This window comes from Panicum virgatum, chromosome 5K (genome assembly GCF_016808335.1).
Source record: "Panicum virgatum strain AP13 chromosome 5K, P.virgatum_v5, whole genome shotgun sequence".
Classification (NCBI taxonomy): Eukaryota; Viridiplantae; Streptophyta; class Magnoliopsida; order Poales; family Poaceae; genus Panicum; species Panicum virgatum.
In genome coordinates this window covers 9,705,459-9,727,447 of record NC_053140.1, presented here as the reverse complement: position 1 = coordinate 9,727,447, position 21,989 = coordinate 9,705,459, and the positions used below count along the sequence as shown (strand labels likewise).

Genomic DNA, 21,989 nt, shown 5'->3' with positions numbered 1-21,989 from the left:
ATTTTTTAGAGGCGGGTGATGCCATCACCCGTCCCTACAAATGACGTCACCCACCTCTACAAATAGATTTTTCATATGATCTCATCCGCCCCTAAAAATTTGTTTTTAGTACAAATGGCGTCACCTGCAAATGGTCTCACGCAAAAACTTTATAAATTTTTTCATATGATCTTGAATGAAGACAAACTTTATACTAAAAATTGTAGAGCTTAATGAGATCTAAAATTTGCAGTTGATAACTTTTTCATTAAAGGTCATTTAGTAGTCAAAAAAATATTATTATTATTATATGTCTGTAATTTCAAATTCTACAAGTTTTGATTTATTTTCAAACAATCTCAGATGTAGAGTAGTTCCATATCAAAGTTATAGTGGTAAGATCTAAAGTTTTATATTTTATATAATATTCATTTAAGGTCGTTTTGAATCACAAGATTAGGGCAGTCCCAATCCAGACTCTACCATAGAGTCTAAGCATATTTATAGTCCTCTATTTATAACTTTTTTTTGCTGATGTGTCACCCTAATTATTGAAGAGAGAAGAAAAAAACAAGACTTGATTTCTAGATAAGACCTCAAGTCTACGCGCCCTTCAATGCCCAAGAAACCAGGGAGACTTGCGTTGTGGAGGGGCATGGAGTCCATGGATTTTTGTGATGGAAGAAAAACAATAAATAATTTTATGTATAGAAACTACTATTACACACTTTGCATTGGGAAGTATAGTTTTTTGCAATGGAGTCTTTGAGGCTTAAGACTCTACTAGTGGAATCTGCATAGTACACGAGCGAGCCGTGTCAGATCAAATGGATATGACTTGTACAAAAGTTGACTATAGCGTATTCATCCAATTATTTCAGCACTTGATTTCATGAAATATCATTAATTGGCATGGCGCAATTTGCTACAAACATTTAAACTTGTGTTCTCACTTTCAAATAAAAAAAATTATGACAACGGTGATTTTAACCACACACATATTTCTTTGCCGAGTGGAGGGGATGGGGTTCTTACTGCCAGTTGAATCGGGTATAGCCGTCCAAATGGCTATAGCCGACCCAATTGGCGGTATGTGTCCATAAGGAGAAGTCTCATTTGTTACAGCCACTTCAGGCGGTGGTAACAGGGGCCCATTCAAACGGTTGTTTTAAGGTCTTACTGTCATTTCAATCCACTATAGCCATTTCAATCTGCGGCTAAGATATATTTTTGCAAATTCTCTGCCCATTAATCTATTTCTGCAAATTCGTAAAAAATAAAAAAATCGCACCTTTATGTTTTTTTTGATAGGAACACCTTTATGTTTGAGATCACAAAAAGGAAAGCAAACAAAACGGGAGTCACGAACTAGGGGGTGTTTTCGTAATTCCCTAGGTGCACATATGGCCTCGGTGGATCCGCCCGGCGGCGGAGAGGGCCAGGAGCCATAGTATTCGTCTTGGTCCTCAATGTACTCTGTATTTGCGAAAAAATACAAACACCTCAAAGGCATGTCAAATTCAAATAATTTAGTTGACAACCAAATGCAAAGAGTATTACAACCTGAGCTCATACATGTGGTGTAAGATCGTATATCCGTCATCGTAGAGTAATTTCTATCTGAAAATTCTGAACAGATCTTTTTGATCCAAAACGTCGGTGGAATGACCATTTTACAGTACAAATATGGGTCAAGGGGCCTTTTCACAAAAAACTTAGATCAAAGGACGGAAAAGGGATCTAAATGTAAAATTTCAACCTACTCGTTTCTCTCGTCTGCCACCAACCCACTTCCTCGGGGGGCTTCTTAATTCCTTGCAGTCTCTTCCCAACTCCAAACAAGCAGCGAATCAGCGATCGCAAGCACCAAAAACATATGGCGATGGCGACGGTGAAGCTGAGCTCCCCGGCCGCAGGCTTGCTCGCTGGCGGCCGCACCCGCCGATCCGCGCCCGCCCGCCGCGCCACGGTGATCCGCGCCGCCGCCGGCTCCTACTCCGACGAGCTCGTCTCCACCGCGGTGAGCGCCCCCACCAAACCCTACATCCCCTTCCCAAATTGTTGTACCTCTGCGCCGTCAGTGGGAGTGGATAAACTGCGGGAGAATCTGGGTTTTGGGGTGGTTGCATGTGTCGTATGCGGCGATCTGTGATGTGGCGATGGTTCGTTGTTGGTATCTGGCGATCTGTGAATAGTGATGGCCTGATGGGGACTGTTCGGCAGGTCTAGGTTGGTGGGACCCTGAGGGGAGGAACCGAAATTCTTTCCTGGTTTACTCGATTTTAATCAATTTTAGGTTGAAATATACTGGTGGTAGCTATTTGTCGCGATTCTCTTTCACAAAGCGGTATGCATGTTGTCTAGGGCGACGTGTGCTTCAGTCAGGATGTTTTACTTGAATGCAAGCTGCCTCACGCATCTCATTTTTTTCCGTGCTATTAAAATTGACTGACTTAGAAGTGTTTTCAGAAATTGGGATGTTGTAGTTGTATTGTTTTATTTAAAGGTGTCAAGCTGTGTTGCAGAAGTCTTTACTTCTTGTGCTTGTATCAACTCAAATATCCCATGGAAATATGCTTTGTTGAATAGCTAGATTGAGTTGACAAGATTTTACTTTACTGTTCCTGATTTCTCCTAGCCTCCTAATGGTTTTCATGTGAATAGTGTGCTTAGTGATGGCTGTTTGTTTTGATGAACTGATGAGCCCCCTCAATGCACCCACTGTCTTTATTGTTCATTGTGTGATCCACTTATGGTTAATATGATTTAGGACTATCTTGATTGTCTGCCTTTGGATAGGCACTTAAAGATAAAGTGCATTTGACTGCTTCAGTCTATCGATAACTTTTCTATTAGCATAGAATTCAGGGGAATGTTGATCTGAAGACACTGTCACCAAATTGGTTCAAGGAATTATAGGCACTATAGGCTTTTGACCTTTTGTTCCATTTTTTGCTGCGTTACTTTAACAGTAGTACATCTATTTGTTAAGAACTAAAATGCTGATGTGGGATTCTGTGCATCTTATTAATGTTTCAATGCAAAGATCTTCAACATACAAAACTTACAGGAATTTCGAAAGTAGGATTTTGTTAGTTTTAGTCTGATTCTTCAATTGAGTTGAGTACAATGTGTTTTCTTTAACACTTTGTCCTCTGTACTGTGGATACATTAGGGGCTATCTGGTATCAGCTGTGATACTTCTTTTTATCAGTGGTCTGTCGAAGTGTCGATATGTTGATTAGCACAATCATGTCAGCCATACTTTTGAGATATGTGTTTAAGACTTTCAGGCTTCAGCTAGTTGAATCGATACTCATGACTGTTTCTTTGGATGAAGTTGGGTATGGTAATCTGTTTTTTTAAGTTGTATAAGCCATTTCCAATTTTCCCACTATTGCTCATTTGTTTTAACCCTGATGCTAATATAATATTTTGCCCACCATTTGCCACTATTGTTTTCTTGAATGCTAATCTAACGTTTATAACTTTTCTCTGTGCAGAAATCTGTTGCTTCCCCTGGGCGTGGTATTCTGGCAATTGATGAGTCAAATGCAACATGCGGAAAGAGATTATCATCCATTGGTTTGGATAACACAGAAGCTAACCGCCAGGCTTACAGGCAGCTTTTACTGACAACTGCTAGCCTTGGTGAATATATTTCTGGTGCTATTCTTTTTGAGGAGACTCTTTATCAATCAACTACAGATGGCAAGAAGTTTGTTGACTGCTTGAAGGATCAGAATATCATGCCTGGCATCAAGGTTGACAAGGTATGTATGTCGTGATCTGATGATCATCATGTTAGTCCACAAAATTCTACTAGCATTATGATTCCCATTACTTGATTGCTTTAATATCATGAATCAGGGTTTGGTTCCATTGCCTGGATCCAACAATGAATCATGGTGCCAAGGTCTTGATGGTTTGGCTTCAAGGTGTGCTGAGTACTACAAGCAGGGGGCACGCTTCGCAAAGTGGTTCGTTCATACTCTCACTATGCATGCACGACTAATCTTATTGGTTTTTCATTTCTAAAGTTGCTAACTTGCTATGGTATATTGATCTTCTCCAGGAGGACTGTTGTTAGCATCCCTTGTGGTCCATCTGCATTAGCAGTCAAGGAAGCAGCATGGGGACTTGCTCGATATGCTGCTATTGCTCAGGTAACGAAATAAACTTGCAACTGTGGAAACATCTTGTGGTAAAAATCTTGTTTGATGGCTTATGGAGCTTTTTTGGTTGAACCTGGCATGTTTCTAAACATCTAATGGAGATTACTACATTTAGCCACCCTTTACAAGTTAACATGCACTTTTATTAGAGTTGACAGTATACAAATATTCTTTAAGGGAATCAAAAGGAAAGCATTCATCGTACGTCGACTACTTTGCATCATTCAGAAGTAATGTGTCATCTTTGCTTATCATGTTTCAAATTGAATAATCTGCAGGACAATGGGTTAGTGCCTATTGTGGAGCCAGAGATCCTTCTTGATGGAGACCATGGGATTGAAACAACTCTTGAGGTGGCAGAGAAAGTGTGGTCTGAGGTATTCTTCTACCTGGCCCAAAATAACGTTCTGTTTGAGGGTATCCTTCTGAAGCCCAGCATGGTCACCCCTGGAGCTGAGCACAAGGAGAAGGCTTCCCCAGAAGCCATTGCGAAGCACACACTAACAATGCTTAGGAGGAGAGTGCCACCTGCTGTTCCTGGAATCATGGTATTGACTTGACTCTTAGCCTCTTAGGTCAAATAATCTCCATACAGAATCAGTTCAAGAAATGTTATAACGCTGATTTCTTCTGCAGTTCCTTTCTGGTGGACAGTCTGAGGTGGAGGCGACTCTGAACCTGAACGCAATGAACCAGTCTCCAAACCCGTGGCACGTGTCTTTCTCCTATGCCCGGGCTCTCCAGAACTCGGTGCTGAAGACATGGCAGGGTCGCCCTGAGAACGTGGAGGCGGCGCAGAAGGCCCTGCTGGTGCGCGCAAAGGCCAACTCCCTGGCGCAGCTCGGTCGTTACACCGGTGAGGGCGAGAGCGCCGAGGCCAAGAAAGGCATGTTCCAGAAGGGCTACACCTACTAATGTGGCGGGAAGTTTCCCATGATCCACATATATCATTTTGGTGTCACGATTTTTTTTTTTGAACACTCGAGTGAATAATCACCAACTTGTTGCCTTGTTGGTGCCTGGGACATCTAGCACCATTAGTATTTGGTAGGAGAAACCTTAATCTTGAGAATGAACTCTTACTGTATGCGCACTCTGAGAAAGTTGATGTATTCCAGTCTGGTTAATTTCAGTCCTACATGCGAGATGATGTGCACTGAGCTGATGGTATTATGTTCTCATTTCTTTTCTGATCTTTTTTTTATGCGATTTCTTTTCTGAGCTAAGCGTCAGGCGTAAGGTTCATGTGAGTTGCATCACCATATGGCCCAAGTTGGCTGGGCCCAACAGTCCCGGAGCCCGTGGTCAGTCCAGTCCCGCAGCCCCTGTAGTTTGGAGTATTGTACTATTGTACACCTTCATCAGGCCCGCCAAGTCACCCTCTCGTGCCCGCCGGAAATTCTATACACCTTCCGTAAAAAATTTTCACCTTCCAATATTTGAGATTAATACAAATTATTTCATCCATTAAATTTTTCTAATCCTAATCTTCTTCCTCCTTCCGCTCCCTTCCTCACCATGCGCCCCCGCCCCCTGAGCCCGTTCGCCTGCCCGCGTTGTCGCTAGCGCCCACACGTCCACCTGCCGTGCGCTGCGTGGTGCTGCTCGCCGCCGCTTCTGCTGCGCTGCTGCTGCTAGCCGCGGCCGCCGCCGCCGCTTGCTGCTGCTTGCTGTGACTGCTGCGCGCCGCCGCCGTGCGGGGCTACTGCTGCACGCCGCTGCTGTGCCGATGCCGCCCGAGCGCGCTGGAGCCGGACAAGATGAAAGAAGATGTTGAGTTCAATATTTTGAAAATATTGATTCAACAATTGAAACACATTGATTCAACATTTTTGAAACACTGGTTCAATATTTTTCAATTGTTAAATCAATATTTTCAAAATATTGGTTCAACATTTTTTAAATATTAGTTCAATATTTTTTAAATATTAATTTAATATTTTTTAGTTAAATAAATCTTATTAGACTTTATAGATAATTTGTTTCACAGGATGTATAGGAGCCCCGGGCCCGCACGTATCTACCGACGGTTCGAGCTGCGACCACGTCGCCCTCGCCTCACACACCCGCGCGCGTGTCCGGGCCCGCGTTGCAGACGAATCGCTGTGTACGTGACACGAGCTCGCACACCCCACATGTCAGCGACCTACCCCTCCCAGTGCCTAGGACTGCTCTCCTCTTCCCTTTCCTCACCACCGCCATCCCATCCCTCCCCCTCGGCCCTGCAGCCGCCGCACCACTCTCCCACCGCCCGGCGCAATCGCCGCCGCCGTATCCTCGCCGGCTTCAGCGTTTTCGTCTTGCGCAGAGCCCGAGACCGCCACAGTATAGTGGTGAGGATCCCTTCATCGGGCCGGGCGCCCCCCGCCGCGCGCAGAGCAGCGGTAGCGGAGGGGGATTGCATGAGACATGTGAGCCGGCTGTCGCGGCGACGGCGCTGGTGGTGATGCTCCTGACCTCCGTCCTGCGGGGTCGCGTCCGCCACCTCCGCCGGCCACGCCCCCTGACCATGCCCACCCCTTTCTTCCTCTCCAGAAACCCTAATCCTAGCCCCAGCGCGACTAACCCCCACCTCCCATCGGACCCCAGGTCCGCCGCCATGAGCACCAGCGGAGTCTACGTGCCGCCGATGCGGCGTCTCCGCTCGGTTATCGCTTCCACCAACGGGAGCCTCGCGCCACCTCCGTCCGCCGCGGCGCAGGCCCAGCAAGCGGCGCGGACGCCGGAGTGGCCGATGGACGAGCGCTCGCTCAGCCCCCCGTCGCCGCCTCAGCCGCATCGGCGCGATGTACCTCCCCTGCCGCGGCCACCCAAGCCAGAGCATTTCCGGCAGCAGAGCGCTGGGTATTCCCGCTACGCTTACGATGATTTCTCTGAGGATGACTCGGATCGGGAGATGGACCGTACATCAGTCTCAAGCAAGGTGAATGCCTTGTTCCTCCAAGCTGTTAATTGCTTCACAATTTGAAATGATCAGTTGAAAATCAGTTATGCTAGACTGGACTGTGAACCCAAAGCCTTTCCCAGAGTTGGGTCTGTGGGTATTAATTGTAGTGGTTTGTTGATGTGTCTGTCATATAGGTTTCCTTCTATTTGTGTACATTTTAGTCTTTTATCATGATGTTGCGTTGCGTTTTCACCTATGCTGATCAAGTGTGTTCCATGGTTTGCATAAGGTCTCTTGTACAGTAAACATAAGGAAAACCATGGATGGACATATCCATATATCCATGTATAGATAAATATCGTGCACCTAATGGTTATAGTTCTAGAATAAAATCCGTTAAAACCTTAAATAGCTAAAACTAGAAGTCTATAAAATAAAATCTGTGAAAACCACAAATAGCTAGAAACTTGGACATGATACATAATGCTGGTACCACTGCAGTGAGCAAATCATCATGCTTGCCGTGCTTGCTTAAAATATCTAATCAAGGAAAACAAGATCTCATGTTATACCACTGTAGTGAGCAAATCATCATGCTTGCCATGCTTTTTAAAATATGTAATCAAGGAAAACAAGATCTCATGTTAAGTTTGCTAAAAAAAATTGCTTCCTAAATGGAGAAATTTGGCTCAATACAACTTTCTTTTGCTTTGATTCTGTATCTTGTTGGTTTCTTACAGTTGTATTGATATAAAAATTTCCAGGGTGGATCCACTTTAGATAATGTTGATGAATGGAAATGGAAACTGCACATGCTTCTCCGTAATGATGATGAACAAGAGATTATCTCAAGGGAAAGAAAGGACAGGCGAGATTTTGAACAACTTGCCCAACTTGCTGACCGAATGGATTTGCACAGGTATTTCATTGCCCCTTTCAGATTCTGGTACTGCATAGTATTTTCACTGTAATCTGACAATAGTCTACATGATGGCAGCCGTCAGTATTCTAGAGTTGTTGTGTTCAGTAAGGTTCCATTGCCTAATTATAGATCGGATCTTGATGACAAAAGACCTCAAAGAGAGGTATGCCATTTCTCCAGCAGCTTAAAGGATTACGTGTGTATGCAGTATTGATGTTAACTAATATATTTTCATTGTAGGTTTCTATACCTTCTGGTTTGCAAAGAGAAGTTGATGCTTTGCTTGCCGACTACCTTACACGAAAGAGAACAAACAGTGGGAACTTCCCTAGTGCAGCCTTCTCAAGGTCAAGCAGCACAGACAGTTTTGCAACTGATGAAGGGTTCTTTGACCAGCAAGATAATCAAACTTCCACTAGTGCTGTGATGGAGAGAATCCAAAGAAGGAAAAGCCTACAGTTGCGGAACCAGCAGGCTGCTTGGCAGGTTTGTTTATATGATTGATTTCTTGCTAATGTTTGTTCTTAAACCTTCACACATGAGGCTCGAAATTCCTGTCATAATGTTTACATTATTCTGAGAACATGTGTGATGGACCTTTCTTTTTATACTCAAACATGTGTTATGAACCTTGATCTAGATGGCCTTGAAACCAAGCTGTGACCTCGCTGATAGACAGCAGCCGCATCAAAAGGGCAGGGGTAGGAGAAGAGGATTGGGAATAGATTGATATTCTTCTTGCCTGATTCCAAACAATTTGATATTCTTCTTGCCTGATTCCAAACAGTTTACTGTTTACATAGAGCTAGAGCCCACCGTAACCCTAATAACCAAACCCTATCCCAACTAACAAACTGAGGAGCGGTGGGGCTACAATGCTTGGCGCAAAGGGCCCAGCTGGCTGCCCATGGCAGCATGCTCTTTGAAGTGATACTTCACTATCTAAACTGTTTGGAATTCAGAGGTTCTGGCGTAGCTAATTCAGTCTGTTGCAATGCAAAAATTTGTCAGAAAAATCATGTATGTAATACGCATAGTTTAGTAAACCTACACAATTCCGGTTTGAGATTCAAGAGGCAAATTAGATAAGCTATCCTCTGACATTGTTCATCATGTGCTAACGCACTACTTATGTTTTTACAATATCAATATCAAAGTTGAATTCGAATTTGATCTTTATGCGCCATGTTTTCAAATCGTCTAGTCGAACCTAGTCGCCATGGGACCGATCAGACGACTAGTCGTGATTAGTCGTCGATCAGGCCGATTAGTCGAGCTTAGTCGGTCCTAGTCGTCTGCCTAGTTGTCCTATGTGTCCCAAGACCGATATGATATATGTACTACATATTACTTAATAAAAAGCAAGTATGAAGGCAACAATAATAGTCGATTTTTCACTTATTTGTGAGAGATGATTTGTGAACTGTCCAGAACTCTGTATTCCTGTCCCATAGTCCATATTCTTGTCTCTCAGCCTCTATATACCAAAAACCTAATGGGCCACCTTGCCAGCCCATCACCGGTCGAGGCCCACAACTCAAACAGCCCACAAAACAATCTCAAGTCTGATCGTTTTCCAACCTGATCGTGCGACTAGTCGACGACTAGTCGGACGACTAGAAAACTAGTCGCCCAGACCTACTCGGTGTCCCTTATCGGGGTCACCGGACCGATAAGCCTGACTAATCGCGATTAGTCGGACGACTAGATAACATAGATGCGTCCTACATACATGTTTTCTACGGTATGTTAATTATATTTTTGCTTGGGGGGGGGGGGGTGGCGCTATCCAATTTTCCTTCTAAAATTTATGTTAGGTTATGTTTGTATGTACTGCTAACTTAGTGCTTATCTCCTCTGTTTCTAATATGCCGTCATTTACATCTTATGGTCTTTAAGATGAAATTACACTTATTTTCATGCCACCTAAACATTGTATATACACTAATAATCTAAAGTATGAATCAGAGTAGTACTATATTCTTATTGTATTGTCATATTGCAAGTGTGCATGTTAGTCACAGTTTCAGAGTGTTATTTTACGTCTGTGTTTATTAATTTCTTCTGTCATTGATATGTAATGATAAAGATCAGTTTTCTTTGGGTTTGTTTCTGAGGATATTGTGAGTCTGTGCTACATAGTGCTGTATCAGTATTGAACTATTGATTGCCAGATTAAACAATCATACTCTGCTCTTCTGGCAAAAATATACTCACAAATTGGTCTGTTTAATTTGCCGAAACTTTCATCTTGTTTTTTTGGTTGTTAGGTTTGATTTAGTACTGTTGATTTGCTGTTATTCTTTCTGCTGACCTTTGCCCTAAGTGTCTTAGATTCATGCCCCCCCCCCCTGTTGACTTGACTTCTTCCCTTTTCAGGAATCGAATGATGGTCAAAGCATGATGGAGTTTCGTCGCAGCCTCCCTGCTTACAAAGAAAAGCAAACTTTATTGGAAGCTATATCACAGAATCAGGTCCTGTTCTTGTTCTAGATACACATAATATAAAACACATACAAACAATTGTTATATAGAAGAGTTGCAGCTAATATACAAGTAAGAAGATTTAAAATGAGAGATGAACATAGCCCATGATGGATAGGAAGTGGTAAAACTATATCATACATATTGCGAAATAAGCATTAAGCTAAATGATCTAGCAAAACAGTTGAACAATTTTACTGCTTGAAGCCAAATGAGCTTACATTTTTTTAATTACAAAACCTTAGAAGCTTTGATATCTGTTGAAATACTGGACCTGATACCTTTTTTTTATTTATGCTCTTAGTTGCCCGATTTTGTCCTTTCTAGGTTTTAATATGTACATCCTTCCATTAATAGCAGATAGATAGTAAATCAACTTACTCGTGTTTTTATTATTTTGGAAGTTTGCTATTAAGTAGCATTTCTGGCAAAACCTCTTGAGTCATTCCGTGTTAGTGATTAACGTCATAACATGTCTTTGCCAGGGCTCGAGGAGTGTCACACCTCCTCGCCCTTGGATCTCATGTGGCATAAGTTCTAGTTCTTAGCTCTGGTTGGTCAGGCCTCACCTTGTTAGTATTTTTTGTAATAGACTAATAGCAATCAGGGGTCCTTTGTTTGGGTTTTGTACAGGCCCTAAACTGTATCACCTGGGGTTCTTACCCCTTTTCTTCTTCTTAATATATTGATGCGCAACTCTCTTGCGCTTTTGAGAAAAAAAGTGATTAACATGTCTTATTTGATTGAACAGGTTGTTGTAGTTTCAGGTGAGACTGGCTGTGGTAAGACTACACAACTACCACAGTACATTTTAGAATCTGAAATCGATGCTGCTCGTGGTGCCACGTGCAGTATTATTTGCACTCAACCAAGAAGAATATCAGCCATTGCTGTGTCTGAAAGAGTTGCTGCTGAAAGGGGAGAGAAAATTGGTGAATCGGTGAGCTACTTGTATCTGCAGAATGATGGCATTTTCTTTTGATGTTGGAAGTATGAATTTGTGGTGTTCATCGGGGAATTCAGTATTCTAGTCTGAGGATGCTATCCAAAAGGCCTAGATCGCTTTTGCTATCCGCCAGTGAGTTGGTATCTGGCCAGTAGTCAAAATCTGCTGAGATGCACTCAGCCTAACACTTCTTGCAAAATTTGATAAATTTTTGTTGGTTTTATATCATGATAATGGATCCTTAATTTTAGGTTGGCTACAAAGTTCGGCTGGAAGGCATGAGAGGAAGGGATACACGCCTTCTTTTCTGCACCACTGGAGTCCTGTTGCGGAGATTGCTGGTGGACAGAAACTTGAAAGGTGTTACCCATGTTATTGTTGATGAAATCCATGAGAGGGGCATGAACGAAGGTCTGCATTAGCCATAATAATTTTCAACTAATACTAGAACAGTGTTGAAAGGGATTTGAATTTATATTTTTATGCTAATGTTTTTTGGTCTTTGTGCTAGATTTTCTTCTTATTGTCTTAAAGGACCTTCTTCCACGCCGTCCTGAACTAAGGCTTATATTGATGAGTGCAACCCTTAATGCTGAGCTCTTCTCCTCATACTTTGGTGGAGCACCCATGATACATATACCTGTATGATATTCTTGCATTCACTCTCGTCTGTCATTTTCAGTTGGACATTTATTTCAGTGCCATCTTTTTTGTTGGTCCGGTCTACAGATTTTTAGAATCCTGAACCTAAGTCACAGGGCATATAAAGTCTCACTGTATCTGCCACATTGGCAGCCTTACCATCTTGAAAAAAACAGATAGCATCTCATGTTCTCAGTTTGGTATCAGTTCCATCTTGCATCCTCTTTATCGCCTTGCTCAAACTTTGTTGGAATACTGATCAAAGTAGTATGCTGTATATACTGTAGTGTAAGTGGACCTATCTATTTTCTTTTTGTGGTCTGTTAAATGTTATTGGGACTCAATGCCATTTGTGACTTGTCGATCTGGAATAAATACTATATGGTTATGGAGTACGTGCTGTGCAAATTTTGTAACATTTCCAATTATTTTACATTCATATTATTTGCTCGATTACATCTTTAACACTTTCTGACATGGAATCTTTATATCATTTTCCTTGCTAAAATGAAATTCGTTTTACTGTTTTTTGCTTTATCGAGGCTCTTTTTGTAAGTTCTGTTAGATATCTTTCCTAATAGTTGCATTTAAATCTCAACCTAGGGTTTTACATATCCTGTCCGGAATCATTTTCTGGAAGATATTCTTGAATTTACTGGACATCGATTGACTCCATACAATCAAATTGATGACTATGGTCAAGAAAAAAGTTGGAAGATGCAAAAACAAGCTCAAGGAAAAAGGAAGAGCCAAATCGCTTCTGCTGTGGAAGTATGGAAGTTTGTTTTTCTTGACTATTTATTTTCTGCTCAAAGCTTTTTGTTTATTAAGTTTGTTTTTGAACAGGATGCAGTTGAAGCTGCTGATTTGAGGAACTATAGTCCGCGAACTCGTGATTCTCTATCATGTTGGAATCCTGATTCGATTGGTTTTAATTTAATAGAAAATGTTTTATGCCATATTTGTCAAAAGGAACGACCTGGTGCTGTTCTCGTATTTATGACTGGGTGGGATGACATTAATGCACTAAAAGAGCAGCTGCAAGCAAATCCATTACTTGGAGACCCAAGCAAAGTTTTGCTGCTTGCTTGTCATGGCTCTATGGCCAGTTCAGAACAGGTATTACAAGAACTACTACAACGATCTGTATCACATTATTGTGGCTACTTTTGAACTTTTGCAACAAAAAATGTTCAGTTCTTTGTTTCAAGTAATAAATATTAATCTAACTCTGGCGGTAACCCTTGTTTGATTGCCCAAGTTATTACTACTTACTGTGTATGATAGGATATACTCTCTGTTGCACAATATATGACTGTTTACCCAGGATTTTTTTTTCTTTCATAATATGAGTTAATTAAACAAAACAAGGGTATGAAAGGATTAGATCATTGTCCAATGCCATCTGATACGGGCATGTAACCATTTGGCGTCAATTTTTTCTTGGCTTGAGCCTCCTTGGTCTCTAGACTCTCAAGGAGTGAAACAAAGGGAGTATTGGTTAATCACCACTCGTCACACTTTGTTGATAATATTTGGAATGTGAACAATGCTGGTTGTACAAGTGAAAGTCTGTAGATTTACGCTGTGAGTTATATTGGACATATTTAAGGTATTAAGATCTTGTTTTTCATTGTCTGTAATAAATTGCTTTGTTGATGCCTGTTCTGCATAGATGCTGCTGGTAGTTCTCTGATCTGATAACTTATATTAATGTGTTCGATTCTTGAAGTCCATCTTTTTTCTCCTATCATCCTGAATAGTTAGCAGAGTGTTCCATTGCACAATATACATTTCTTTTGTCATGTTATGACATAATAATGCCGTGGTCATTGATGGACGAGTGCATCTTTTTTTTTTGGTCTCCTGTTGTTATGAATATGGGTTAATCTGTTGATTATTTTGTCCATCTTTTATGCAGAAATTAATATTTGATAAGCCTGAGCCTGGAGTAAGGAAAATAGTTCTTGCCACCAATTTGGCTGAAACTAGTATTACTATCAACGATGTTGTTTTTGTTGTTGACTGTGGCAAAGCAAAAGAGACATCTTACGATGCACTGAATAATACTCCCTGTTTGCTTCCAACATGGATCTCCAAGGCTTCTGCCAGACAAGTAATATTTTCTTATTTCATATCAATATTACTAACCATTTTATTTTTGCCTCTGCTTATTTTGATTAAATATTGATGTGGTGACAGATATGCCAATAGAACAATTGCCATGGCTATTAGACTTGAAATTTCATTTCCCAATTCATTTCTATCGCATAATTTACCTCCTTTTGTTTTGTTAACTAAATGAATGTAATTTAGAGACGGGGACGAGCTGGCCGAGTCCAACCGGGGGAGTGCTACCATCTTTATCCACGATGTGTATATGACTCATTTGCTGACTACCAATTACCAGAGCTTCTACGAACCCCTCTCCAGTCCCTCTGTTTGCAAATAAAAAGCTTGAGGCTGGGAAGTATATCAGAATTTTTATCCAGAGCTTTGCAGTCACCAGAATCTCTATCAGTAAGTTTCTTCAGCTATTTGTTACCATGTCTCCAAACATATCTCATAATTGAATTTGATTATTTTTCCAGGTACAAAATGCCATTGAATATCTTAAAGTCATTGGAGCATTTGATCAGAATGAAGAGTTGACGGTTCTTGGTACTAGATCCACCATTTTATTTAATTTTTACATTATAATGGCTTTACTTGGCTTCTCTGTAGATTGTGTGCTGACTACACGTACTGTTTGACATGTTTGTCATTCTCAGGAAAGCACCTGTCTATGCTTCCAGTTGAACCTAAGCTAGGCAAGATGCTTATTTTTGGGGCTATTTTTAATTGTCTGGACCCAATATTAACCATAGTTTCCGGACTTAGTGTTAGAGACCCTTTCTTGACTCCCTTCGACAAGAAAGATGTGAGTATATGTCTTCTTGATACTCCAATTTTGTTTGCCTTTTCTATGGCGCACTCGAATACTATTTTCTTTATTTTTCACTCTTTTTTTCACCAGTGTAAATGATGCCACCTTTGTCCATGCAGCTTGCTGAGTCAGCTAAATTACAGTTTTCATGCCGGGATTACAGTGACCATCTTGCACTTGTTCGTGCATATGAAGGGTGGAGGGAGGCTGAACGAGATCGTGCTGGCTATGACTACTGCTGGAAAAATTTTCTTTCTGTGCAAACCTTGAAAGCAATAGATTCCCTCCGGCGGCAGTTTCTCTTTCTTCTGAAGGATACTGGTTTGGTTGATGAAAACATGACTTTGTGCAATAAATGGAGCCGTGACGAAAATCTAGTTCGAGCGGTAATTTGTGCAGGGCTATATCCTGGTGTTTCTTCGGTTGTGGTGAGTTGCTTTTAAATTTTAATCTAACATTACTTGCACTTTTTCACACTTGTTTCTAAAGTTTTTGGTTCCATGCTTTCTATGGAGGGTAACTATAACTACTATTGACGGTCTGATGGTAATTATATTGTGAAATGTGAACTCTTCATCTGTGATTTTTATTTACCTTTTGGTAATTTCAGAACAAGGAGAAATCCATTTCCCTCAAGACAATGGAGGACGGGCAGGTTATGCTTTATTCGGTAAGTATTTGCATTCTATGTTGCATAATTTCTAATTTTATCGGCAGCTTGACCAATTTTCACCTAGCTTCTCTTGTTTACAGAGTTCGGTCAATGGGAAAGAAGCCAAGATTCCATTCCCCTGGCTGGTTTTCAATGAGAAGGTGAAGGTGAATTCTGTTTTTCTCCGGGATTCAACTGCTATATCTGATTCGATTCTGTTGCTATTCGGAGGCAACATAAAACAAGGGGGCTTGGTATGTTCATTTGCATTGCCAGTATTGGGAAAGTTGTGTTTCAGGCTAGCAAATGTATCGTTGGATAATTTTTGCTGCACGATGCAGGATGGACACTTAAAAATGCTTGGCGGTTACCTGGAATTCTTCATGAGTCGTGATCTTGCATCCACTTACTTGAGTCTAAAGAATGAGCTCGAGAATTTAATCCATTGCAAGGTATTTGCGAGTTGTAGTGTCTTGTTCTATACTGGTTCATCACGATCTTATATTTTGTTATTTCTTGAAGTTACTACCTGACATTTTGAAATTGTGCTCTCTCCGTCTATCGGCGTAAGGCGTATTATGAGGAAGTTTACAAAATATATTTTGACCGTTGGTTTCTCTCACATGTTAGTCAATTGCTACAAAATCAATATTGTCTTGAAGTTTTTTTGAATGTGAATCTTTTGATGCTGCTTTTGCACGCAAGATCTGCATTAGTTTGGTGAATTGTTGGGCAAAGTTTTCAAGTTTTGACTTATTCGGAACAAAATAGAAAATACACCTGGAGAGGGAGTAATAAATAGGCAGTGCCGGGTCCAACTCAACAGTCGACACCTATGACAATTTATTTATGTAATAATCCAATATGATACACACTATCTTTCCACTCCCATGTAACTACCTGGTACCTGGATGCTCACTTTACTGCACTAGCCATATGGGCTTATCTTGGTTCCATAACTTAACATTGTGTGGCCATTTGATTGAATTCATTTAAAAATCAATCATTTATTGAATTCAGTTAGGAACCAATCATTTCTGACCTGATATAAGATGCAAATGTCATTATTTTTTGGATCTCCTGTATTGTGCTAATTACAGTTTTTCCTAAACAGCTCCAAAACCCAAGGATGGATATCCAAACGAGTGAAGAGTTGCTATCAGCCATCCGTGTGCTGGTCACTGAGGACCCATGCAGTGGCCGGTTTGTTTATGGACGACAGGAGCAAAGATCCAAGAAAGCAAAGACGATGCTCTCATCATCCTCCATGAACGGCGGAGGTGGTAATGGCGGTGACAACGCCAAGAACCAGCTCCAGACCCTCCTGACCCGGGCCGGAAATGACAACCCATCCTACAAGACAAAGCAGATCAAGAACAGCCTCTTCAGGTCCACGGTCGAGTTCAATGGCATGCAGTTTGTCGGGCAGCCGTGTGCAAACAAGAAGCTCGCGGAGAAGGACGCAGCTGCGGAGGCACTGAACTGGCTTACAGGGAATGGTGGAGGTGCAGCCACTGACTCTAGGGATGCCGGGAATGCGGATCCAATGTCCGTGTTGATGAAACCACCGCGCAGGAGGCGGCATAGCCATCGGAGGAGGAGCTGATTAGAACAGCACGATCTTTTCCTTCTATTTATGTAGCAATCAAGCAGCGTAACTGATCATAGTAGCTAGCGAGAAAAACTATTATAGAGTGGGCATGAAAGGTGGCAATTTTTTTGACGGAGTGGGCGTGGGAATTTAGAGCACAGTACTGCAGACTGGGCTGCGAGTTGTGTGATGACGTAGCAGAAGAGGACCGCAGAGAGGACACTGGTTGTAACAGTGGAAGGGTGTTGATCCATTTTTCATTGGAGCTACTGGAGTTAAGGGCCTGTTTGGTTTGTGTTAACCATGCAAAGCCCGAAGCTAATGCATCTTCATTTGTAGCAGAAAATGCGTACTTGCTGGGTGTCTGCTCGATAATAAAACCATAGTTGTTGGAGAGCATATTAGTTGAGGAGTTGATCCGTCGAAGACTAACGGGCACTCGGCTGTCATGTGGTCTTTTAGAGCTAGTCAGGCAGCAAAAGGATTAAGCAATATAGTGAGATCTTGACGCGCAGGCCGGCCCAGGAACATGTTTATGATGGGCAGGCCGAGCGGAGTCAGGCCACCACCACTGCACACTGCTGGCACGCTGCCGCAGAGGGAGGTGGAGCCAATTGCGCGGCAATGGCGGTGGAGCATTGGGAGTGACGGCGGCTGACGAGCGGTGACGTGCGTGCAAGGGGATGAATGAATATACTACTACCACTAGCAAAACGGAAGGAAAAGAAAAAGGAGCTCGAGGAACCGAACTGGCTGCCTCGGAACCCTACAGGCTACAGCACAGCCAGCAGCCTGCAGGGCAGGGACAGATGGATCTGCAAGCCGTCAAGCCCATAGTTTTCGTTATCTGGGCGGCCTAGGGGAGATCGTGGCCGAGATCCCGCGCAGCATTATCATAGTCGCCCCCGCATGTGCCGCTGCTCCAGCGAGTCCAGTCCGGTCCGGCCGCCTCCGTCGGCCACGCTGGTTGGAGCTCAAGAAACGCCCGGGTCGACGACAAGGCTTGTATACTTTTTAACTGGTGGGTGGGGGACCGTGGCAGATGCCTTCCTTGATCCCGCCTCGTGTCTCTACCTCCACCTCCCTTTGGCGCGGCCGGTTGTATCCACCGTATGCACGAATCTCGTGCGTGATCCGCGACACGTTTGCTCCCTGTCTCAGAGGCGTAATATGGAAGTTTTTTTTTCTAAAAAAAAATGTAGTCTGAGAGTTTTTTTTTGGCACAAGTGTAGTCTGAGAGTTGACTGCTGAACAGATGAACGTAGAGGGCTAGCTTCAGCTTACTTTTTGCCTGTCTGACTTGATGAGCCCCTGTTTGCCACCATTCCCTTCGCTGAACTCTGAAGGCCTGAACGACCACTTGACAGCCGAGGGTGTTCAAACAACTCTAGAGCACCAAAACTTATAAAATTTATTAAATTAAGATACATCTTGCTATGATGCATTATAAAACATTGTTATTTTATTATATTATTATATGTTGGCCATCATATTATTTGAGCTAACAACCACAAACAAACAAAATATTAAACTTTTAGTATCTTTTGTGGACTTGTGGCTAGATTTGTTGGAATTTGTTTATATAATTATGTTATTTAACAGTTCATTTGTACATGTGGTTAACTCTATGTTGTTAATTATTTATTATATATCATGATGTTGTATCGGTTCGAAAGTATTTGTGGGTGATTCAATTCTCAAGTTTGATACTATGTACCAGCGATTCAATCGGTTCTTTACGATTGGACCAGTAAACCAGCAAACCGATTGGACCAGTAAACCAGCAGACCGATAATCTTACTGTTTCGATCTCCGGTCTGGTCGTAGTAATAACTATGCTTAAGCTTGACAGCAGAATGCGGCGCGGCGGCACCATCAGTTTGAACACCCTCGGCGGCGGCGTGCGCGCGCGAGCGCAGAGGTGGGGCCATCGAATTTGGCGGCAGATTGAGCGGCCCTGTGCAGGGACAGCGCTGACCGCGAGGCTGAGCCTCCGTCATCATTGGCAAGCACGCCTGCAGCAGCCGCCCCCGGCCGGCCGGCGGCCAGTGCTCGATCGACGCGCAGCAAGTGCGCGCTCTGCAGGAGCCTGGACTCTGGAGGAGAGCCGGCGACGAGCCGACGAGCACGTGAGAGAGGCGTGGCGCGCGTGCGCCTTGTGTGTTCGTGTCCTCGTGAGCAGAGCAGAGCACGCGTTGTACGCGCGTACTACGTACGTACGGAGTCCAGCTTCTTCGATCGACAGACGAGAAGAAAACTACATACGTGTACGGTACTGTATATGGTGTACGCTGCTGGTTGGGTTCGGCTGGGCTGGGGCCGCGCGACCGGCCGGCATCTCCGGCAGCAGCTGTGGGTCAGGTCAGCAGCCATCCTCGGGGTCCTCTCTGACATTTGAAATACTCATTTATTGGTTCCTGCGCCTGCATGCGCTAGCGAAGCCTTTGCCGACTCGCTGACACACCATGTTCACTGTGCTGGTGCTCGAGGTTGCCGTTGGAGTGGTGTGAGAAAAAAATATTGTTGTCTGGCTGGTGGCTGGAAGTTACTGCTGGAGTGGTGTGAGAGAAAAATACGGTTGGCTGGTGCTAGAGCATAACAGGGTGAATTTGTTGAGGCTAAGCCGGCTGTCTTAATTAGGGCGCTCTCAGTCTCGTGTTAGTATTATCACGGGATTCGTCGCCATGGAGATTAGTACACACGTTACGTAATGGATGGCCGGCGCGGCGCCTTAATTATCAGCAGCACGTTGTAACAACCCACGTAATAATTATCTTAATTAGGATTAATTGAGAAATTGATATAATCATTAGCACTAATTGTGGAAGCATCCACACACACAGAGACCAAGCCGTGCCCAAGTCGGCCACGAACGCCGCCTGCTAACGCCGTGCGCGACGCGCGTCCCCGCCCATGCCGCACTGCCTCCTTCGCCATCCTCATCCGAGCTGCCAGCTCCTCTCTCACCCGCGTCCTCTTCTTCTTTCTCCTTTCTCCTCCCTTCGTTCTTCTTTTTCTTCCTCTGCTCAAACCGAGCAGAGCGTTGCCATGGCCGCCCCCCCCTCCATGGTGAACTCCCTCCTCCGACCACCTCCGAGCCCCAATCAAGGCACCAAGAGGTAACCCGTGACCCCCTCCAGCTTCCCCAACCCCTAGCCAAAGTCCTCCTCAGCCCAATCGACGGGAATCGAAGCTCCGGACCACCATGAACAGTAGCTCCTCCCCTCACCGTCGAACTTCATCATCCGGCCATCGTTTCGCCCACACAGCGGTTCAAATCGGATGTAAGTAATCTCCTAAAGCTCGTGCTCTCCACGTTCCATCACGTTGGCATCGTTTCCGCGCTCGTTTTTGGGCCATGCCGCCGTCGTCATGCCTCTACTCGCCACGGACTGCCCCTGCGTGGCCCTGTGTTGCGCCATGGTGCGCCACGGGTGCGCTCGGCCCCGCTGGTGCCACCTGCGACGTTCCCGTTGCCGGCCGGTGAGCTGCCGGGGAGCTATGGCCGGTCAAAGACCCGTAGGCCATGGTTGACTGGGTCAGGGACCCTGTGCAAGAATATAAACAATTCTATGGGGCTCTTTGAGAAGTCTGTGACTCATATGAATAGCTCTAAATAGTGCAGTGCAATTCTAGAAAAACTCAGGGGCCTTGCTGTAAAGTAGTCTTTTCTTTTATGCATAAATTAGCTGTTAACTTCTAAAATTTGTATAAAATCATAGAAAAATAAGAAAAATACAAACTAAAATTTGTTGGATTCCTTGTTCTAAGATCTACAACTTTCCTTACAGGTTGATCTTTATTTTCTAAATATTTTTTGCTCTAGTTTACATATTAGTTTAAGTGGCTGTAAACTTTGAAAATGCATAGTAAATCATGGAAAAATCATAAAATATAAAATAAAGATGTTTTGGAATCCTTGTGATTAGATCTATGCAATGAACCTATAATATGACATGTGTTGGTAGAAAAATATTGTCCTAGAATTTTATTCATGCTTGTTAGGGATAAAATCATATATGTAGTTATGTTGCTCCTTTTTGCTGTGAAATTTTTATGGTAGATTAGTCATGTGATGTATGTGATGTGGTAAAAGTTTCAGATTTATTAGTGCACGTGTGCATGAGTTATTGATTTAACTTGGTTAGTGTTTAATAAATAGTTTATGAGTAATAGGAATATGCATAAATAATTATGCTTGCTGATAAATCATGAAAACTTCATGCTAGGGTTGTTTTATATTGTTTTATCACTAGTAAATATTTTATGTTCGGAACATATAGGTTGCTAATCAAAAATAATTTTTATTAGTAGTTAGGCCTGTTCTATTAGAAATAATAGTTTCTTTACATATAAGATCATGATAAATTTATGTAAAATAATTTGTTAAGTATAATTACAGGATATAATCAGTAAGAATTAGTTTGTGCTATTAAATTGTACTCGTGCAACTTATTTCATTCCTAGCATGTGTAATTTATCTTGTTTTGTGCCATGTAAATATAACATTAGGTGTCACACTTAAATACACACCATCTTGGTTCTCTAGTAGTTACTAATGCTTGGTTCTCTGTAAACGAGTGTCCAATGAGATAAGTTCAGAAGAGAGTAATTATCATGTTAAGTATCACTTTTACCGCCTAATAAATTTCACCTATGTTACTGTAGTTTAAGTCTTACATATTTGTAACTAAAGGTACTTAATGTATATAGATGATGCAATTAACATGTGGTAGACTTCTTATTCTTGTGACGATATCCATGATGTCTTGTTAGCTTTAATCA

At 42.7% G+C, this 21,989-nt stretch overlaps 2 protein-coding genes across 2 annotated transcripts; both read left to right on the top strand.

Annotated features, from left to right (window-relative positions):
* Positions 1-1,764: 1,764 nt before the first annotated feature.
* LOC120706186 (fructose-bisphosphate aldolase 3, chloroplastic-like) lies at positions 1,765-5,304 on the top strand. The gene is made up of 6 exons (XM_039990770.1): positions 1,765-1,999; positions 3,483-3,752; positions 3,850-3,959; positions 4,055-4,145; positions 4,433-4,702; positions 4,791-5,304. The coding sequence occupies exons 1-6, from the start codon at positions 1,856-1,858 to the stop codon at positions 5,067-5,069; spliced, it is 1,164 nt and encodes a 387-aa protein (XP_039846704.1). The 5' UTR covers positions 1,765-1,855; the 3' UTR covers positions 5,070-5,304.
* A 949-nt stretch (positions 5,305-6,253) lies between these two features.
* LOC120706185 (DExH-box ATP-dependent RNA helicase DExH3-like) lies at positions 6,254-17,550 on the top strand. Its single transcript, XM_039990768.1, has 19 exons — positions 6,254-7,077; positions 7,806-7,960; positions 8,039-8,126; positions 8,204-8,449; positions 10,343-10,438; positions 11,199-11,387; positions 11,645-11,804; positions 11,905-12,035; positions 12,639-12,806; positions 12,882-13,154; positions 13,957-14,151; positions 14,352-14,555; positions 14,627-14,696; positions 14,807-14,955; positions 15,081-15,389; positions 15,572-15,631; positions 15,715-15,867; positions 15,955-16,065; positions 16,728-17,550. The coding sequence occupies exons 1-19, from the start codon at positions 6,601-6,603 to the stop codon at positions 17,217-17,219; spliced, it is 3,726 nt and encodes a 1,241-aa protein (XP_039846702.1). The 5' UTR covers positions 6,254-6,600; the 3' UTR covers positions 17,220-17,550.
* The last annotated feature ends 4,439 nt before the right edge of the window (positions 17,551-21,989 follow it).